Below are 21,968 nucleotides of genomic sequence, written 5' to 3'. Positions count from 1 at the left end.
AATATGTAAGTCCATTTACTGCTTCCTTCGTTGCTTTTTCTTTTGTTTTGTTAAAAGAGTGAATGAAGTTGTGACGGTCTCCACTGAGACAGAGGAGAGGAGAAGCTACTAGCCCTCTCTCGCTGTCACTTCCAGTCGCGTTGCTCTCCTCCGCAGTAATGTTAAATTTAGCACAGAAAAAAACATAATAGTGGTAATTTAAATAGCGGTTCATGGGATTTATTAACCCTCAGGGGTCCCTCTGTCCTTTTTTGGACATTTTCTTCACTTTTCTTTTTTGATTTGCTGATCATTTTGGCTGTGTTACAGCTGAAGGTATGGATTTCTGCAAGAAAGAGTCTTTTTTTACATATTTTTAAAATCTAATGTCAGTTACTGTTACAGGTCTATTATACACTGGTAACACATTTTGTACCCTCTGGGATTCCTCGCGTCCAAAAAAGGACACACAAAGAAAATGCTATAAAATCATCATATATCAATATTTTTTTCTGCTTTTTTTGCATAAATCTCTTAAACCACTTCAGTTCTGCTCAAACCTATCAAATGTTTATTAGTTTTCGGGATTTTAACCCTTTAAATGCCAGTTTGAAGACATGTTGCCTATTGTTTTATTAAAAAAAACAACACAGAATATGAGATATTTCCCACATAATACATGATGGAGGGATGTGACATTGTTTTATATCAGAGTCTTTTATATCAAGACATTTCTCAAAACCAGAGTATGATCAGGGTGACTTTTGAACACTGGAAATAAATCATGTACTCATCCCGGCAGTAGCCCCCGTGGCACTCAAAATTTCCCTGGAATTTTCTAGTTTCTTATTACTGCTGCAGTTGTGATACAACTAACCCCATATATTCAAAATAAATGATGCAGTTTAGAGGTCTGTACCCAGTATATACCCATATAACTCCCCTGCTCTAATTATGACACAAATTTGTCATGTTGTATACCTTATGGGTGAGCCATTGCTGAGTTGAGAGGCTGCAATAACATCCAGACAGAACTATTTCAAGTGAATTAGAGTTTGCTCTTTAAATAATTTAATTAGTGCAGTGCACCAATGCCAGACACAATTAAATGTCATCTTTGTGACCCTGATATGTTGCAAACCTTTACTTAGGATTTATCCTAATAAGATAATAAGATCCAACACCATGCAATTCACAGCAGACTTTATTCAAATAAACCCATACCATTGCATGCACAGCCAAGCCAAAAAATAAATCATCTTGATCAGTAACAGCAGCTTTGACACAATCATATGAATTAACAACAAGGTGTGGTGATGTCACAGACAAATGTGAGGGGATCAGCGATCTACAACTCAGTGACAAGATATGTTGGGGTTGTGGACGACAGGCAAGAGACCAATCTTGTTTTAATCACAATTGTTCATCATGAGAATCTGTTTTATATCTTGAGGCTTAAACTTACACATACATGATGAGAGACTAATGTGGTGGATGTGAAGGATCCTAAATGTGTGGTACACACAATGCTGAACTGGCAATGCAATATTTGCATGACTTTCTTTCTTTTAATTCTGCTCATTTGATCATGTTTTTTTTCTCAACACAAACCTAATATGATATAGTATAGGGCAATTATTTTTAATCTCTGTCACAAATTCCTTATGTAATTCTAATGACTGGGAATGAGTTCAGTAAACCCCAAAAGGTGTATAACTTCTTTCTCATTCCACAGACTTACAGTGGAAAAGTGATTGTCTTGTGCAACAGTTTTGGGAAATACTGACTCACTGTGCATATGACACAATATGAATTAATAAGAATTCTGTAAAAAAAAAAAATAATATTAGATATATTAGATTTGATAGGCTCTTGTCTGCCATTATATATTAAACACAACTGCTTTTGTTGATGAGGCCATACATAAATAATGCACTTATATGAGGGATTTAACCTGATAACTAGGAGCAATGTAAGAGGTTTTTAACCTCACATGTAAAGCCCCCAACATACAATATGTAATCAAACTATTAATATGATAAATTAATATTTCTCACACTTTCATAACCAATCAATTTCTAATCATTTTTAATCCTTCACTTAAAATGGATCACTAAACATAAAGAAGCTGTTTCTGTATGAGCAACCACAGAATATTGGAGACACACATGGACTCAAAAATTAATTCACACACACAATGTGCAATACATTCTTTGCAGAACTCAAAACCCTCACCCCACTTCAACCCAACCAGTCTTTGACTTCACCTCAAACCAGATTTTACAAGACTCAGAAGCAGCATAGACATGACATAAAAAGCGTGAGATAAAAGCTTAATCAATAGCAGGAGAACTTTCCTGTTATGTACATTTGGGTTTTTGTGGATGTGTAATAAGTTTGCAAAATAAAAAAATCAGCAAAATAGTGACCACTGCTTACAGGACTGGACAACTTAGCTGCTGACACAAACACTCTTGACTGCTAAGTGAGCTGCGAAATCATTGTTCATTCCCTTTGCGACATTTTACATCCACAACATAAGATGTAGAATTTTTTTCCTAACTTTGGTCTTCACTTAGGTATCAGAGTGGACAGCCCCTCCCCTACCTTTTGGTCAATGATTGGGCTCCTGCAGGAGCTCAAAGGTCAACTGCGTGATGTGCCGCCATGCTTGTTGGATGTGACGTGACTCTGTAGTACGTGCACAGATGGCGAAGCGCAGGACAAAGCGGCCAGAGAGCTGGCAAGGCACCAGATGGATCTCTCTGCTCTTGGTGATCTTTTTCAGCAAGTTCTGGTTCAGCTCATTGGAGCCCTGAGAGAAGGGAGCAAGGAGGCGATAAAACTGGAGTTGTTTCGATTTATAATAGCCAACTAAACAATACTGGGTTAAACTACTGGCCATGTTGCATTTTATAATGTTTGCTAATTGCCATATAGGGAGATCTACTGTATATCCACTCAAAACTGCGTTTTAACCTGTATTCTACAATGAGCTGATTGTTATATAATCATACCGTGACTTTTTAAGTAATTGTCTTTAGATTTTTCCCATATATCACATCACATTCAAAAAAAGCTACTATGTCACTTGTTTCATAACTCTCTTTATCAGTCAATTCTACAATAAATTACAATGTAAAAATGATTCAATCATATTCAAGATTATTAGTATAACTCACAAACCTCACCTTTTCTCTGATAGTGGAAAAAAAACGAGATGAAAGATATGATTTTAATTCATTTATACTGTGGAAGCTGAATCTTATGTGTCAGTATACAATATATATCTTCTGTGATCTGTCCAGAGAACGGGTTTAACCGGGTAAGGCAATTCATCAGTGTCATTCACATTCTCATGTTGGATGTTGTTACCTTAAGCCTGAAGCAGACCAGTCCCATGATGACCTCAGCGCAGATCTCAAACCTCTTGTCTGCTCGTACCAGACTCTCAAACTCCTTAGCCAAGGCCACTTGCTGCAAAAAGAGGACATTCAGTATTATATAATGTGTTACAACTTGTATGTTACAGTATATACCACTGATATCTGTGTCAATAATGTACATTTGCACATCTCATAATGTCCACTTGTTTTAAGTAGTCTACATCTGCTAAAAAATAAACATTTATTTGTAGATAGATAAAACTGAGGTCTTCACTCAATGATTCTTATTCACTCAGAAGTTTGAAAGGTCAAACATGACTTCTGCAAGAAAATACTTAGTCACATGCAAGCAGCTATTCTAAAGCCTGTAATTTCTATGAATCCCATTAGATGGCAGTGCTGTAACATTAGATGGCATAGCACTTTGCTGTTCAGTCTGCAGGAGTGTAACCCCCCACTATGGACTAAATATTACCATCTGTTACCATCGATAATCAATAATTGATTAAAAGAGTATGTTGAGGGATGGTACACATCCTAGTAGAAAGCACTGCCTGGGAGGCTAAGGTCACGGTTAAAAATCAGGATTCATTAACCATGAAATAGTCTGTATCAAAATCTGCTCTTTAGAAATGTCATTGCAGTCCTTTAGAGTAATTTTCAAACTGTGTGACCAAAACCTCCACCTACATCATAATTTATCCCATTATGATCAAAGAGCCCACTGAGACACTGGATGCATGGTGAAACTCTAAAGGTGCATCACTGCATCTAATCACATTATGGATCAACTTCAACTCCACTTTTCCTGTCAATTGCTCTCTAATGATGACACATATTGGCTTGAATGACCGACAACTGGTTGACCACCTCCTTGCTTCCACATTCCCAGCCAATAATTCACCATCTCCCAGAGGCGTTTACGAGCTGATATGCAGTAATGACCTAACTGTCTGTCTTGCTACTCCCTTAATGCTATGTGATTAGAAAGGACTCATATTGTACTTGTTGTGATTACTATGCGTAATTTTTTACTTCTTTTGTTCAGGGAGGGATAACTCATTAGTGTTTGTAAATACATCAAGAAAAAGTAGAAATTGTTTTCCTTCACTGGGAAAGGGGAAACGCACAATGAGTACATTACACACACTGTATTTCCATTTAAACGTACTCTCTGACTTTACAAGATTTAGTAACAAAAGGACCAAAAAAACTCATCACAATTTATAAAATACCGAGATGAAAGTGATATCTCTCACTAGGATCTGACATTACCTGTTTGCAGTCAACTTGTAATTTACTGCCCTCTTTTGGCCACAGTAGGCTATTGTCTCTGGAAGCTAGGTTGACTACCAGTCATTTCATCTATCATTTCAGTCATATTTATGGGCATGTCCATGTCTCATTGATAAAGGCTGGGCCTTGTAAAGCAGAGGGGGAGCAGCATTTGGACGTTTGGATGTTTCCGCATGTGTATTGTGGATAATCCTGGGATCTTTGATGGATGACTGGTGCTTGTCAATCTGCCCTTGACTCAGCTTCTTCTAACTCTGCGTTAAGAGGCAGCAGTAGTTAGTAAAAGGACAAATTACACTGTTATTTATCATCTCAAATCGGTATAAATTGTCTAACTAATCACCTTGGTCACCCTGTGTCATGACAAGCAGCTCTTTACTCCTGTCAGCAGCCCTGGTCTTCTCTGCCCTGTTCCACTTGACAATTATGAGATAACCTGGTATGTCTAAGTATAAGGTATCTTTTCCTTTCTGTTAATCAAGATGTAGGGTTCTGTCTGTGCAAGATCTGCAGTATGTTTGAGAAGTTTGACACAGCATATTGAGGAAGAAAAATACAGGATTCTGCACCGTCAGTAGAGTGTGTCATTGTCAGTTAATGGTAAATCTTTACCATATGGTAAATAATGGTACATCTTTACCATAATGGTACCATAAAAGTGTTTTGTTTTTAAGATATTTTCCTTTATACTGCACATTTGACATGTTTACTGTTATTTCAAAGGAATCATTTTAATACTTCTTCAACCAGGAAGGAGTGCAGAAAGGTGAAGATGACCAAGCGAGAGACTTTCAGCAAAGGAAACTGATCTACAACCAAGGCCAGTTTCCCTAGCTCAATTCAACCCTTCTTGGACAACCATGGCCTGGATGAATGAGAATCTTCACAGACAACTTAAAACTGTTCTATCTAATCTAGAAGATGGATGTACAGTAGAGTAGTGTCATGGGTTATAGCTGCAGGGATCAATGCTGCTTCTGCCGCTTCATTTAAAATGTTAGCGTAAACAAAGAACAGGCTCATTTGATTGACTGTGCAGACTGGAGGGAGGAAGAGGAAGATGATGGGGAGAGACAGGCATGCAGGGGTGAAGCAACAAGAAGAAAAGGCAATAGAAAAAGGGATTGGTATGGGTGGGAGAGGAGGAGAAAATGTCACTATAAAAAGAGGATACAGACCAGACATATATGACTGACAGGATATGCTGATGGAGAGAGAGATGAGGATGGAGGCCACTAAAGCGACTTTAGTGGTAAGGAGGATTAGGAGGGGTGATGTGTGGGAGGGAGGGAGGAAGGGGATGGCATTTACTATAAAGACCAGGCATATGTAATTGTCAGAGCTGTTTTCTTTTTTCGGGAGTGATTAGGTACGAAGGACACAGAGAGGAAGAGAGGAGAGACGGATGAATGGATATAGGGAAATAGTGAAGCCAGGCTGCTCACTATAGCAGTGTGCTAATATTTTAGTCAGTTATAAGATATAGTTAAGTTAACACTACAGGATTACCACACTGATATTACAAATACCACATAACACATATTTTGTGGAATAATTCTTTTAGCACTATTTTACTATGATTTTTAGCAAAAATTGAAACACTATACTAATATATAAATTTAGCTTTGTCTTGTAATGCTATTTAAAACCATTGCATGCAAACAAACTACACTCAATACCATTAGTGTTAGAGAGTTAATAAGAGAGAAATAAATAAATACTACTGTAAAAGTCATTAACCAATTCTACCTATAAGTTAAAATTAGGTTACACATGTTCAGATAATATTATGGAGTTTTGCATGTTTTCAGTGAAGGTGATTTCTTCAGAAAAATGTTGGGTCATGTATGTAAGGATTAAAAAACCATCAGTGTCAGTGTGATAACCTGTGAAACCATGCATATAAAGTACTGCAAACATATTTTTTTAATTGATGTTATCAAATTAATTATCTTAATAAACTGAATTTCAACCAGGAATGCCACCACCTATAAGTGTTTAATGCTTCAGAATACCCTTCCTATACCCCGTCAGAGATACAAGATAGAAGTGTAGTGGATCGTTCAGTTGTTTGCCTACCTTGCGCACATGAGCCTGCAGGCCTTGGAGTCCATACATACGGAAGACAAACCACAACTTTAGTGAGCGAAATCTTCTTCCCAGTGGAATCTGCCAATGCTGCAGGACAGATGAGGAGGAGAACATGATTGTCGTTATAGCTACAAGGTCTGCATAAAAGCTGATGTTGATTGGGTTACTGACTTACTTACATATTATAGTTATAAATTAAATGACTAATGAATAATCTTACCCTATAATCTGTGACCAGGCCTGTTGAAAGAAAAACAGATACAATCAGACAATAATGTCTATGACATATTAATAGTCATACTAATAATGTACATTGTTAATATGACTTTTTTGCACATTTTAGGGTCATGCCTTACTCTGTGTGACTTCATATGTGCCTGAAGTGCAGCCATATGCCTTTATAGCCAGTTAAAGTGTGTCTCATCATTAGATCCTAATAAATATTGTATCATAAAGCACAAAACCAGGAACACATTCTCCTGAATGTAAAACAACAGACTGATACAGATTACAACTTTCAGCAACAAAGCCTGACACTGAACATCATTTCACTTCAGAAATGTATCTCTTGTAAGGCTGTTGTGTTTTGACTTGTGTTCCACGGTCCAGGTGTTGCTGTCATTGTGGCCACCTCCTGTATCTCACTTATCACAGCACTGTCAACCCACACAGACCACTGGCTACGGATAGCTCATCTCTACAGAATGGAGGCCCATGTTAGCTGGCACTAATAACCACTAATTAGATTGAGGGGTCCAGATTGTATGAGAGAAGGCTTTTGTAAGGTGCCTCAATGTGGTGGGAGGTAGCTGTTTGTCTTTCTCTCTGTCTGCCTGTCTGTCAGACAAATTATAGTGCAGATCTGAGCCCATCTGCAGGCTGGGAGCATGTACACTAGCACACAGAGCAGCAGACACATACACAGGCACTGAATCATATTAAGGGACATTTTTTATTTATCTGATTTAAAATCTTATTCGTTTGAATTTTAATTTTGATCCTAGGTGTTTGTAGTCTTACCAAGTCCTAACACAAACACACACACACACACTTTCAAGACAGGACAATGTGTGATACTACTGGGGTGTATTAATTAAATTAGGTCACAAATACTGTTAATCAGCTTAACTTCAGGTAGGATAGGATTATGAAATTATTAAGATGGCTCACAGAAGCCAACATTTACACACACACACACACACACACACACACACACACACGTGCACACACACACACGCACACACACACGCGCACACACACACGCGCACACACACACACACACACACACACACACACACACACACACACACACACACACTAAAGCCAAGTCTTAACACTCAAACATCACTTTGAAGAAGTTAGAACCAGACAAAATGCCCTCATGTGGGTCCAGACAAATAAATTGTACACGCACTAAAGCACACTCACACACACACACCTGTCTAGTTGTCATACGTTCATCTTTTTGTTTATGCTTATCTGGATTAGGCTGCACTGCATTTCAAGACACTGGTGCAATGCTTCAGCAGTTACTGTTGAATCAGAAATGTGCACCTTCCCCAAAATGTGAAAAGTAAACAAGGTCATAGCTCTTCATTGTTGTCATGTTACGCATGTCATGTAAGTGAAATGGCTCTACCTGACTCTTGGTTTTCGTGTTTCAGGTAGAGTGGTTCCATCTTGAAGGCTCCAATAATGTCTGTTCTCTTCTTCACCCTGTTGACATGTGTTGACAAGCAGAAAAAATCTTTAAATACCAAATATTAATGGACCATTTAATCCTACAGTTCCCATGAGAAAGTGTTCCTAGACTTTTGAAGACAACGTTTATATTCACATATAATACAAGTTTATACTCACATATAATACAAGTTTATACAATATGTTTAGTATATACTGGTTTTGTTTTAGGTATATTTGACAAGTATGTCATAACTTTATTAGACTAAACAGTACAGCATATTCTGTAATGTAACACAATGTTTGTTCATGAATTGAAACCACAAATTGTGACATTTATTAAAATGTCTCTTTGGATAAGTTTATATAATGTACATGTGCCAGAAGATATCTCAGTGGCAGCTGGTTTTATATCAGAAGTGGACAGACAGAGCCAGAGATGATGGAAAAGGGTTTTCTTCCCTTCATAACATGTTTGGGGTTTGAAACACCTCTGTTTCCATCTTGTGCAGAGCATGTCTGGTTTTGTTTGATGCTGACAGAAGGAGCAGATGGAAGGCGTAGCTCTATTTTTACTGTGCAAATGTGTGAGGTGTAGATGGATATCACTTTTATGATGGCCACCCACAATAACCACCCATTGTTTCTTTTCTCAGGTAAATTGGGATATATTGGACGAATGACAGAAGATGCTAAAAATAGTATAGATAGTTATTTTGTTTAACAGGTCTTTGTTTGACCCACAGTATATTGTCAGTCTCTATATCCACACCAATAATGCCCCTTGTATTAGTATTTCTGGAAGTTGTGAATGAATGCAGGAGTTGTAAAAAGTGTGACTTTCATATTGGAGGTGTGTTAGACATCTTACCACATTGCAGAGCAGTCAAAGTTGACTAACAGCCACTTGTGTGGGTTGAAGTTGAATGAGTCTGCAAACTGTGAAAGAAACAACAAATAATGGGTGATGAAGACACTGTTGCATGTCTCACCAGAACACCAGGTAATACAGATGAAATAAATATTAATACAAAAGTATCAGTGCGGTATCATAGTACAATATGAGTGGCTTTCAGTGAGGTCTGCGGATTGTTGTATTGTCTTTTTGTTTTTGTTTTCTACGATCTAATGAGTTGCCCAGAGGAAAATTAAATCATAATAATAATTATAATAAATATAATTATAATAATTGGTCATAAAAGTTCTTATGTTTTTCATTTAACACAAGCACAATTTAAAAAAATTGTTTTTGCACGAACACAGACCATAACACATCTGTATTAACCATTATTATTATTATTATTATTTACCATTACTGACACAGGGACAACCTTTTCATCAACAGCTTTATCTAGGCTGAAGCAGCCACATTTTATTTGAAATGCAAAAGAGGAACATGGAGCCAGCAGCTCGCAGAGTGCATGGCAAATAACCCTTTCCTGGCAGGGTTTATTCAAAGAGAGACAAACCCTTCCTAATCTGCTCTCATCTTTTTGTTGGCTATCTTTTGTAATATCCTTTTTCTCTACCTCCATAAATGAAATAACACACTGTAGAGAAACAATGTGAGACAGATTCCTGGCTGACAGTTGCCATGCTGACTGATTAAAAGGGGGCTGGTTGCCTGCTCGCCCATCACCCATATCCTAGCAACCAACCCTTCAGCAAGGCTGCACTCTCACCAAAAAAGATCAGGCTCCTTCTTCATGTCCTCATCAAATATTTTCATTGACCTTGTCTGTAATGTATGTTAACTACTGTACAGTATGTGAATTCTACTAAATATTACTGCATATGGCTTAAAGAAGTGTGTGAACTTGTAATTTATCCTCCACTTCCTTAAAGAAGGACCTGAATCTTATATTCCCATTGCATAAGAAATAGAAGAAAATGTAAAATTACAAGTTTTCTTGTACGAAAACTTACTGTACATATCCAACAGCTAAATTTACAGCCAGTGGGAGAAAAGATGAAACAACAGTTGGTCCTTCTATAGTCAAGTCGGTTTTCTCCGTCTCCCCACCAACATTGTTTGAAATTGTGTGTCTAATAAACAGTGATATATAAAGGTCTAACGCTGCCTCAGGAAATTACTCTGTCCTTATCTCTGCGTCTCTGCACAGCTTGGGGAGCACCAGCTGCCTCGGCAGCCTCAAAAGGCAGATTGATGCCCCTGCATCTCTTGCCGATTGTTTGGCCTATTACTCAGTCATGCATGTTTCCTCCTTGACATTAACGTTATGCCATTTTCAAACAGAAATAAAGCAGCTGGATATAATCAGTATGTGGTCAGTGTTTCCTTTCATAGATGCTAGGAGAGATATTTCACAAGCAACTGAACAGAAATAGGTTGTCTTTTTCATTCAACTCCAACTATATGTCTGCAGGTGGAGGCTCACCGCAAGATTCTGACCACACTTAAACCACATTAAACCCATCCTACACAGCTTGGGATGATCAGAGTTGACAGAAACATTGTTACCAAAACTATATGAACATTAATGCCTACATATTTTTACACACCTCAATGCCATTCAGCAAAGGCCTAAATTCAGGGCAGATAAATGCACTCCCAGCATATGCTGCATCAATATGCATCCACATGTCTTCCTTGTTACCTAGAACAGACAAGAAACAGAGACGTTATAAACATCTGTAAAATAAGTCATTTTGTCGGTCTAGATTTTACAACCTTGGGTGTAAAACCTATAGTCCATGAATTATCTTAAGCAGGGTATAATTGCATAATTGAGGGTAATTAAAATTAATACAGAAAACAACATTTTATATATATATATATATATATATATATATACACTTTATTTAAATAAAAATCATCCAGAAGTGATATATAATATCTTCAACCAAGTATATAGCTTCACAAAATATATATATATGTGTGTGTGTGTGTGTGTGTGTGTGTGTGTGTGTGTGTGTGAAAAGCTTATAAAGCCAAATTTGTTTTACAGTCTCCTTCCTCTTGTACACAAAAAATTCAAGTTTGTGCTGCTGTATTGTTTTACTCACATATGGGCCCCAGCTCGGTGATGTGATCAAAAGCACACGATGGTGTGGTGCCGAGAGTCGCACAAAACTGAAACGCACACACATACATAAATCATAAAGACCCCAAAGTGGTTTGTTACCCGTGCCATTTTCTATTTTCACTGTCACAACAATGAAAGAAAGTGACATACAAATTCACCGTCAGTGCAGCTACTTCAACATATTGCTTTCATTCAAGGACTGACATCAGTTTCTATTCAAACATAGATCCAGCCAGGACACGCACAGATGATTCAGAGCAGCTGGACTATTGCAGACCCCTCAATATTATGCACAGATAGAGATCTGTGGGTCCAGATGATACAGGGATTATTGTCCTTAACAAGATAGACATAGATTAGGTTTACAATGTTATCCTTCAGCAGAGGCCTCAGGGTGTGCAAAGCAGCATCACAGGCAAAAGGTAGGCTATCATTGTGGCTGTCAGCTCAGTGGGCGGTTGTACAACTGTTTGTAAGTGTATGGGTAGCAAAAGAAATCCAATGATAGATGTATAACTCAACTCAGTGTGTGTTAGCGGTGTGATAGCTGGATATATGGATGTAGAGTTTTGTCTTTTCTTACATAGAAAGGAATGAGCCCAGCTGCTTTGTCCTCCTCCACCATCTTCTTGAGCATATCCCCTCCGACAGCATATTTGTTGTCTGTAGGAACCTTCCTCATCATCACTCCTCCAATCAGAGCAGCACGCTCCACTGAGGAATGAGCCTTAGGAGGAAAGAGATGCAACATTTGTGAGAAGTGAGAAAATAAGCAAATCCCTGCTGCTTAACAGCTCATATAATAAATGTTAAATGGGACCATTCAGTGAAGTGAAACAATATTCAATGTGGAACTGGACTTCCTGTCAACTAGCAAAAGCCACACTTTTGTTAAGATTACTGCCATTATGTTAGAAAGAGTTCAAAAAATACTTTTTACAAATAATACAAATAATAGTTGTTGGCTTTTTTTTGGATCACCTACAATAAGTTACTATGCAAAAATATATACATACATACTTTGTACGTTCCAACAATAAAACCGTATTCTTCAGTAGAAAAAGAGCTATGGTCTCCCTCTAAAGGTCTTTGTGACCCTCAGGCAACTCCCTAACCCAATCACAAAGCCAGCCTGGTATTAAACCTGATCAGAGTAGCTACTGCCTGACCCTGTGTCTCACCCAATCACCGAAACACTCTTTCATTATTACTGCGGTAACCTTTAATGATCTGAGTTCACATGGACTGTTCTTAAGTGAGACCATTCACAACTATCAACATATTTGCAGAAACTTTTCGAATGCTGTTGAATTATATTTTCATTTGTCTGGCAGCACTTGCTATTCAATAACATCATGTACTTGCAGTCACTTTTACAGTTTTGTTCAGTACAGCTGAAAGTTCAAGTGAACATCAGGGCCCGTATTCAATGAGGATTTAATCTTACCACTAAGAGTACTCCTAAGTCAGGTTTAAATTTTTAACAATAACCTGCTGAGGCAAACTTTTATTAAGGAAAAGCGAAAACTCCTGAGCTACGAGTGCGACTCCGTTTCTTCGTCTGACGTCAATTTCCGTGGACGAGCCGATTTGCAGGAACCACAGCGATTGGTTGATGAAAGACAGGTGCGTGCCGGTGAAAATACATGCGCAACATCCCGCAGAAATAATTTTAAAAAACAGATAAATAAACGAATGCAAATTAAAAAGTAACGGATTAGGTGCTGTTTATAAAAGTAGTGCATTCTCCAAAATGCATCTATATGATAAGGTTTGTATCTACCCGGGAGAATTTAATTTTACTATAAAAACTTATATTCAATTCTCTCAATGGAAAAAAAAAAACAAAAAAAAAAACCCGTCCTAGACTGTCTAACTAAACCTAACTGGCAGCCTAATAGCCACAGCCTGTTGTACCTGTACCTGTTGTAATGTAGCTGTTGGAGATTTCCCCTGTCCCCCACCAGGTGACATCCAGCTGGACTACGATCCTTTCAAACAGCTGCCTCAGGTCACTCTCCATTTAGACCCATGAATCGTGTGTAGATCCTGGACACTACAACAATGTCTACAGTTGTACAGGCAGAATCCAATACAGCCTGTGTGTTGATGTGTGATTTTGTTTTCCTGTTTAAAATACCTCCTTGTCTTGCGATTGTGCAATAATTTTTACATGCTTCCATCTCTGGCACCGATCACAGCGGGTAGACCGGCTATCGCCATAAAGCCGCTTTATTTCCCTGTAGTTGTTAACATCTAAAAGAAATCGTATGAATTGAGCGCATTTCATGTTTGGTTGATTTATCGGCTTTTCTCTGTTGCCAGGTAACGCAGCGTTGCCAAACACTTCATTTCCGCACTGATTGGGTTACGGTTGGTAAGAGATTGCATCCTTCACAAACTCCACAACAATCATTATTCCTTAGTAATTGAGTTGATATGACTCAATCACGAAGGAATAATGATTGTAATTCTTTTAAGTAATTCAGCATCGCGTAACGTTTCCTTAGTTTCCGAGTCCTTAGTTAGTAGTCCTCTCGACTACCTCTAACTTCTCCCAGACTTAGGAGCTAATTTTTGCGCTAAGTGGCTTTGTGAATAGCTCTTTGGGGTCCTGAAGTTAGGACTGACACGCCCATTATTTTTTAGGAGTTTCTAAAAAGTTAGGAGCTACTTTTAGCCTTAAGATGCTTTGTGAATACAGACCCTGGTTTCTTGGAGAGCACACAGTGTAAAAAAACCAAAAAAAACATTGTAATTGATCATAGTCTTTTAAAAATATAATCCAATCATATCCAACAATAGTGACATATTAGACTGATATAAAGTCAGTTATAAGAGAGTACTAGCGTAGCCACTAGCCTAGCCACAAACCAGACACAAGAAAGACTTGCAATGTTTTTGTTCTTACCTGCTCAGAGGTGTACGCCACCAGTTTGGATAAGATTTCAGCCTCTGATTTTCCAGGCTGGCAGACCTGAACCCGGCGGACTGCTTTACAACGGGCAGCGAGCAAGGACATCAGGGTCGCCTCACTGGCGGTGCCCTGTCGGAGAAAGAGTTGAACAGTAAGCTACCCTTTCAGCTACCACCAGCAACAACTTGTCCTCTAATGTAGCCGGGGCAGCTGCAATTCAATATGATCTTGGGAACAGCTTAATCAATCAAAGAGTACACATGATTCAGAACATGCATGGCCTATTTCCTTACTATTTGGAAACCAGTTATGATGGGTGTGGTTTATTTTGATGTTTCCAGAAGAGCTCCTTTCCACCATTAAGACCTAGATCATAATATCCATTGGGTGGTGGATTACACTATCAAAGGGTTGTTGATGTTTCAGCAAAGGACAACACTTGGCAAATATCTGTTGGTTGATGGAAAGCTATTAATATTTAAATAGTATGGCAGCTCTTGGCTACTATTGTGGGAATGGCAAACAAACCATAAATCATCACCAGGGTTGTCTGCAGACTTGTCCCAACTACTTTAAACATAATATAATATTAACGTACACCCCGTCACAAATGTCCTGAAGTATCCTGCTAACAATTGGTATGTTATCCTGCATGTAAACATACCCTAAGTTAATTGCGTGTAAGAGCTGCTACTGTATGATCTTAATTGACAGCTCCATTGTAAACATGATAGGAACATAATCTATCAACTCCTCTATTTCTGCTTTCTACAACACACACACACATACACACACACACACAAACACACACACACACACACGCAGAGCTAGTTAACATTTCATGCTGTTGGATATTCCCTTTGATTTTAATGCTTTGGCACCTCCACATCGTCATTAACGAAGGAAATGACTGCTTGTATGGTGAGTCATCATCCAGCCAGCCTGATACTGAGAGAATTGTTTGAGGCTACATAATGAAGTGAAGCGTGGCTTCTGAGGTATCAGGGGGCATTACCACAGGAAAGTCAATAAAATGTTCAAATCATTCAATCAATAAGCACAAATCACACACCAAACAACCACTAAACAACCATCAAGCCATGTTATGTTAAAACAAATTCTGAGGCAGAGTAAAATTAAGCCAAATCTTTCAGATCCACAGAGATCAATCAACCTACCCAACAAATCACTGTGATTATCAATGCGCAAAGCTCTAGAAATTGAACGAAAACCATAATATCCTTTCTTTCAGCTAAAAAGTGAATAACCACAGTGATCTTTACAATAGAAAGGTGTGGTCCGCTGCTACAGATGATGCATGCATTACAGTAAAAGTGTCTTTTGTAATTTATTTTAATCACAGATGAAGTGTCCTCCTCTACCAACAAAATCAAATGACTCACACAGGAGTAAAAAGGGAAATCTAGGGTCACCAGAAGGTCTTTTTTGAAGCCATCCCATTTCCTTTTTGTGTTGGTATAAGGTTTACAATAATAGTCTGGCAATGTGCTGTCACAACACTCATTAGCCTTGCTGCAGTGAGAAGCAGCCCATTCGTTGCCATAGTGAGCTGGTAAGCTGCACTTAAAAAGGAGAGTGGCAAGACAGAGACAAAAACATGATGACCCAGATGAGCACACACACACACACACACACACACACACACACACACACACACACATATGCACATCCTCACACTCAGGTGGTCACAATAGAGGAGGCATGAAATGATCCATCATCAGAGTGCACTCTCATGCGCCACTATATTTACCATCCCATGTGCACAGACACACACACACACACACACACACACACACACACACACACACACACACACACACACACACACACATATAACTAACAACCTGTGCTGCTGCTGCTGTTGTAGCAGTCAATGGAACACTAAACTAATGCTTAGCCTTTTGCCACACCATCACTGTCATCTGTGTATGCCTTTGGATGACATATTAAAAGGCAATTTCCTGTCAATTTTCAGCTGGTGTGAACCATGGAGAGGAAGAGGCAACAAATCAATAGTACACAAATTGTTGATGAATATGGGTTCAGGGGCACTGAGTTGTCAGTGTGAATAAACACCTTTGTTTTTCTGTAAATCAGGCTGGCAAGTAGACTAGAGAAAGTAAAGAGGTACAAATACTATAGGATATAATACATAATATAGAAATGTAAAAAGTCATGGTTGCAATGAGACTGTTTCAGGCTAAATACCCCTGTAAAGACACACCTGAATTTAATGTTATTGTATTTTTATGGCTAAAATATATTTGTCGTTACATTACATTTTTTTTTTTAATCTATGAAAATTAGACACTAAATGGAGTCCATCTGGTGCTTGTGCATAATTGTAAGTTGCAATTCCAATGCTATTTTTATGTCCATGACGAAAAAACTAAACTAAAATGAATTAAACTAAACAAAACCTAACTCACTTGGATGACACCTCCTCCATGACCGTGAGTCCCGGCTATGAAACACTCAGGCAGTTGCAGCATCTTCCCAAGCCAATCTAGCATCACTGTCTCCAGCTCTGTGCAGGCTGGACTAGCAGCCTGAAACACGCAGAAAAGATATAAACACAAATCTTAAAGTGTTCTGAGTTTATATTCACTGTAGAAACAAACTGAAGATGCAGACATTGTTTAAATACAGAGCCATATACACTGACGCATTGAAGATTGTTACCCAGGAGAATCCAATACAGCCAATGGCTCCACACAGCATGTCAGCCAACATGGCAGGGTAAGAAGAAGCAGCTGGAAAGTAGGCAAAGAAATATGGGCTGTGCCAGTGGGTGACCTGGAGATAGACAAAACACACAAACACTTTTAAGTTGTTACCAAAATGATTGTTTGATATATTAATTCAACACAGATGTTGTATTCACTGACTGTCTCTTATTTTGACACAAAATATTATTAAGTGAGATAAAAAACTGTTGTTTTTGGTTGTGATGGAAACCTGTATGCACAATATAATCACTGAATTCCTGCTGCATGGTTTTTTCAGTGCCAAGTCACCAAGTAAGACTACTGTGTACTATAAATTTAGTAATGGAGTAGAATTGTTAGACAGTGATGCTGTACAATTGACTTCAGGCAGCCACCCACAGAGCCAAGGATATAATTAAAAAGTTTTTACTTAGTTAGGGCATATCGGGATAAAAAAAATTAAAAAAAATCCAGAACAAAGATCCCAAGTAAGGGAGTAAAAACTTCAACCTGTTTTCGACCCCTACATGGTCTTCCTCAAGGTGTGGTTGAAGAAGGAAGTAAACCAGAGTCGGGCGCTGTGATTCCTTATATGGCACAATCTCACTGGCATTGCAAGTAAGCTATACTAATGTGTACCCTGTTGGACAGTGTTGTTGGCTTGTTGCAGGTGAGAAAGGAACGACACTTGCATGATTTTAAAGGAGAGGTTAAGGGTCTCCACAACCACTCTTGGTGATCATTGAGCAACCTAATACTGCACTCTTTGTGACCAGTTTCATGCAACTCACTTGGTAGAAATCCATGGTATACAGACAAACACACACCTTTGCATGTTTCCAACTTCAATTTTGTTTGGACTAAAGGAGAAAATCACCTGTGCTCTTTTAGAATACTTGCTCTAATTGTTTTAAAAGCATTAGATACAAGGGCTATAGACTAAATGTATATTATGTAGCATTGAAGAGAGAAGAGAAAGTACCTCCAAATGACTTGGTTTGCATAAATGAAGTTTGCAGTATGAATGTCCTAACTAAAGGCTTAGTAAAGCATGATTTCAAATTACTATAAAAATGCCAAACTTTTAGCAACACTAAACATATCACTAATATTATGATGATTCTATTTTATTTCATCTATGCTACCCTGAGATGGGATACAATAATGATGAAAATGACCTGTTGCTACGTATCATCGTTGAAAAGCTCTTTTCATCATGGGACTAGAAAATGTTTTGCTTTATTAGTGAAATAGCAATATTGCTAAAGTGAGCTGAACATATGGACCGAAGTCCAGACTGTCATTATTTTATGATTAGCAAAGGAAGACAGTGAAGCAGCTGTTTAGCTTGACCGTGTAGCCTCACAAATTGCTGTACTCAATAAATTGTCTAATTTATAGAAATGATTCCTCAAAAGAAAGCCCAAAAGCTGTCCTCTCTACATCAGCATTATTTTCCAAAATGGCCCAATTGACTCTGTGCATGGAGAACATCACCAAACAGACAAATCACCAAAAGTATCAGCTCACCCCTGGCATTATGACCCTCTCCACATCTTTTATGATATCCTCATAATTCTCAGGCTCCACTGGGGCCTCAGTGGGGATCAAGGAACGAAGGTACCCGGGTTCCAAATCTGGGTAGACTGGTCGCTGTTCTATGTTCTCCAGGTAGTCAGCCACATAGTCCACCATCTCCCTTCCTCTGCGCCGAAACTCTGCAGCATCCATGGCACAACTGGGGTACAGTAAAGAAACACATCATTTTTTGAAAATAATTGTTGATGACCAACCAGGTTGATTGATTTTTTTTTTTTTTTATATTCCAAAAGTCAAAGAGGGGATTAATTAAAAAGAACACATGCACACACATTCACACAAGAATGACCTTTGATCACACTGGTAGGAATGAGTTAATTATTGCAGAGTTAACCAGGTTAATGATGTCAAGTGAGTGTTTGATGTACTAAGATTTATAGAGTACATTTCACCTGTTATGGAAATAAAATCAACATGTTCACTGAAATTGTCTCCTCTGGCAAATTGACGAAAACAGCATTCGTTGAAACACAAAGTTGTAGAGACACTTGGAACTGTAAAAATATATTTTCATACTGATATGACATAACACGAACTAGCCGGTTACATTAATTAATCTTAAATACTCACAAGAGCGTATTCTTGTGAAAGAATTTTCTTCCTTTTAATGTTGTTTTTCTAGGCCTCAGCCACTTCACAGAAGTTAATATAAACTGTGACTTACTGAAGCAAAATCATGAATCAGCTAACTCTGTAATGGTCATCATTTTCTCCTTGCTTCCAAGCTTAAAATAAATATTTCTGCCGGAGACATCTGAACCCTGGTGATCGTCTTTTTTCTCCAGTTCACAAGAATTTCAACCACAATTCTCACATCTTGGTGAGGAAAATGGTGTGATTTGATCCTTTTCTCTAGTGTAAATTACAGTTATTTATTGTTATTTTACTCACATTGTGATACAGAAGAATAAGGCACAGTAAAAAAAAGTTATTAAAAAAATCATACATGTGAAAAATAACAATAAATAAACTAATATGGAATTAAACTGTTGACTGATAATGAAAGTTTGTGAAAGTTTTTATAATGGTTAATAAGAGCCAAATGACCTGGGATATAGGGCTACAAAATCATAGTTTTTGAAAATTGAAATTTAAAAATGTGTGAGGGAAAATATTTGTTGTTTAAATTCATTGAATACCATACATTTTCATTCAGTTCAACAGAAGAAAGCAGTTTCTGGATTTCTATTTTCCAAACTGTTTATTTAAATATTTAATCTATTGGAGACGTTATTAATTGAATCTCGTTCCGGTTTCGGGACACAATGGTTGGTTAAATCTGTAATCAGTAATATAATTTTGTTTCCATCTCCAGAACAATACAGTAGCAATACATGATGTATAATTCAGAGCTTGCGCAATCTATATATGTATGAACCACTGACCCGCTTACCAATACGATAAACCAGTCTTATCATGGCTTAGTTTCCTTTCACTTGATTGATGTGAAAAGGAAATCTTGGTAGTAAAAATCATTTCCATGTCTACAACAGGTTTATAGTATCTATCAGTAGACCATGGTTAGCTCATAAGTGTGCCAAAGGACAGCTTCATAAACCCGCATAAAACAGAGCCCGATCAAGATTTCTTTGATATCAACAGTAAACCCTGATTATGACATGCATTAAAGAATAATCTGTTGCACTTCTGTAACAATAAATTCATTATACTGTAGCAAAAAGCTTTAAACATATTCTCATACAAATCCCTCTCACACTGCCTATTCAAATAGCACAACATATGAACATTGCCCCTTGCTCGTACACTAGTGCTTTATCATTCAACAAGTGTTTCACCCTGCATGTTTCTCTCTATTCTTGAGAAGCAGAGCCCTTATCCTTCTCCTGATCACAAATAGGATTAGACATGTTGTGTGGGTGTGTGTGTGTGTATGTGTTTGTGTGTGTGTCTATATACTTACATTTTCAGGTGAGAGCTTCAGCTGTTTGGATGGTGGATCTTCTCCTCTTCTTTAGCGTCCACAAACAGACGGAAAGACAGCCAGGCACGTGGTGAGCGTGTGTGTTTGTGTGTATGTGTGTGTGTGTGTAAGCAGGACAAGAGACATTTGCTCCTTTTATCTTGCCACTAACCACCCCCACCTCAGCAGCCCCAACCAGGCCAGCCAATGGGAACGGAGCTTCACAACCAACGTAAGAAAGGTGGATTCATAAGTTTCTGAAGCTTACTGTACATCTGTACGCATGCACGCACGCACGCACACACACACACACACACACACACACACACACACACACACACAACACACACACACACACACAAACACACACACACACACACACACACACACACACACACAATGACACTTATATCTAATACGATATTCTTATGCTAACTACACATTGTTACATCTAAGCTTATACAGATGGAGATACAATTGCATTAAAATAATCTCTAATAATAATAATAATATTTTCTTTTGAGAATTTTTAATTCATAAATCTGATTCAGAATAGCTCTATCCTTAAACAAAGGTGATAATTTGAAAGTGACACTGAAGCAAAAATAATAATAAAAGAAATGTTACCTGGACTGTAACCTCAGTCCAGTTTGGGATTTTTTATTTCATCTATGTTTGTTGCTGTAGATGAGGAAATCAGTATAAAACTTAGAAATACATATACATATATATATATATATATATATATATATATACATATATATGTATTTTCTAAGTTTTATAAAATACATACATATATAAAATACATATATGTGTAGTTTTATACTGATTGCCTCATCTACAGCAACATATATGTATTTCTAAGTTTTCTTAGTTAATTGTCCCAAACTTGAACTGTCATTTTGTTTGATATTTTGAATTTGGCATAATATCAATGGATCAGGGTCTGGATCAGGGGGAGTCAGTATAATATAGTCCACTAGAGATAAACACAACACAAACTCTGGCAGATTGCCAGTTTCTGTGACAGTGTCAACAAATGATCAACGAATATTAAGCAAGCATTTATTTCAGGGATTATAACACATAGTTGTGTTATTTGTTCCATTCAAATTGTACCCAAACACACTTTAAAACTAAAGTACAGCAAGTTAACCTTGCGTTGTGATGTTTGTGCAAAAGGTTATGTATGGGTTACTTTGGCAGCAGACTGCAAAGCTTCAGACATGTTAATCTTTTTCTTTTCCCACAACACAACTTTAAGCCTTGAAACCTCACTCATTTTGCATGACTGGTAATCCATTGAGTGTGACACACAGATGG

The 21,968-nt window shown here is 37.8% G+C and overlaps 1 protein-coding gene across 1 annotated transcript; it reads right to left on the bottom strand.

Annotated features, from left to right (window-relative positions):
- Positions 1 to 1,165: 1,165 nt before the first annotated feature.
- Positions 1,166 to 20,755, bottom strand: ddc (dopa decarboxylase). The gene is made up of 14 exons (XM_056381062.1): positions 20,646 to 20,755; positions 18,656 to 18,863; positions 17,100 to 17,213; positions 16,847 to 16,966; positions 14,391 to 14,525; positions 12,063 to 12,206; positions 11,460 to 11,526; positions 10,956 to 11,050; positions 9,304 to 9,371; positions 8,392 to 8,468; positions 6,973 to 6,992; positions 6,741 to 6,839; positions 3,355 to 3,456; positions 1,166 to 2,794 (listed from the first exon to the last, which is right to left on the bottom strand). Exons 2-14 carry the CDS (start codon positions 18,854 to 18,856, stop codon positions 2,594 to 2,596), a joined length of 1,443 nt encoding a protein of 480 aa, XP_056237037.1. The 5' UTR covers positions 18,857 to 18,863; positions 20,646 to 20,755; the 3' UTR covers positions 1,166 to 2,593.
- Between the last annotated feature and the right edge of the window lie 1,213 nt (positions 20,756 to 21,968).

This window comes from Seriola aureovittata, chromosome 7 (assembly GCF_021018895.1).
Source record: "Seriola aureovittata isolate HTS-2021-v1 ecotype China chromosome 7, ASM2101889v1, whole genome shotgun sequence".
Taxonomy (NCBI): Eukaryota; Metazoa; Chordata; class Actinopteri; order Carangiformes; family Carangidae; genus Seriola; species Seriola aureovittata.
This window is presented reverse-complemented; position numbering and strand designations above follow the sequence as displayed.

Coding starts and splice junctions, on each gene's coding strand:
- ddc (XM_056381062.1), bottom strand. CDS start 18,856: ATGGATGCTGCAGAGTTTCGGCGCAGAGGAAGGGAGATGGTGGACTAT. Junction 11,527..12,062: donor CTGGGCTCATTCCTTTCTAT/GTAAGAAAAGAC, acceptor TGTGCGTTTCAG/TTTTGTGCGACTCTCGGCAC. Junction 6,993..8,391: donor ACACGAAAACCAAGAGTCAG/GTAGAGCCATTT, acceptor TTCTTTCAACAG/GCCTGGTCACAGATTATAGG.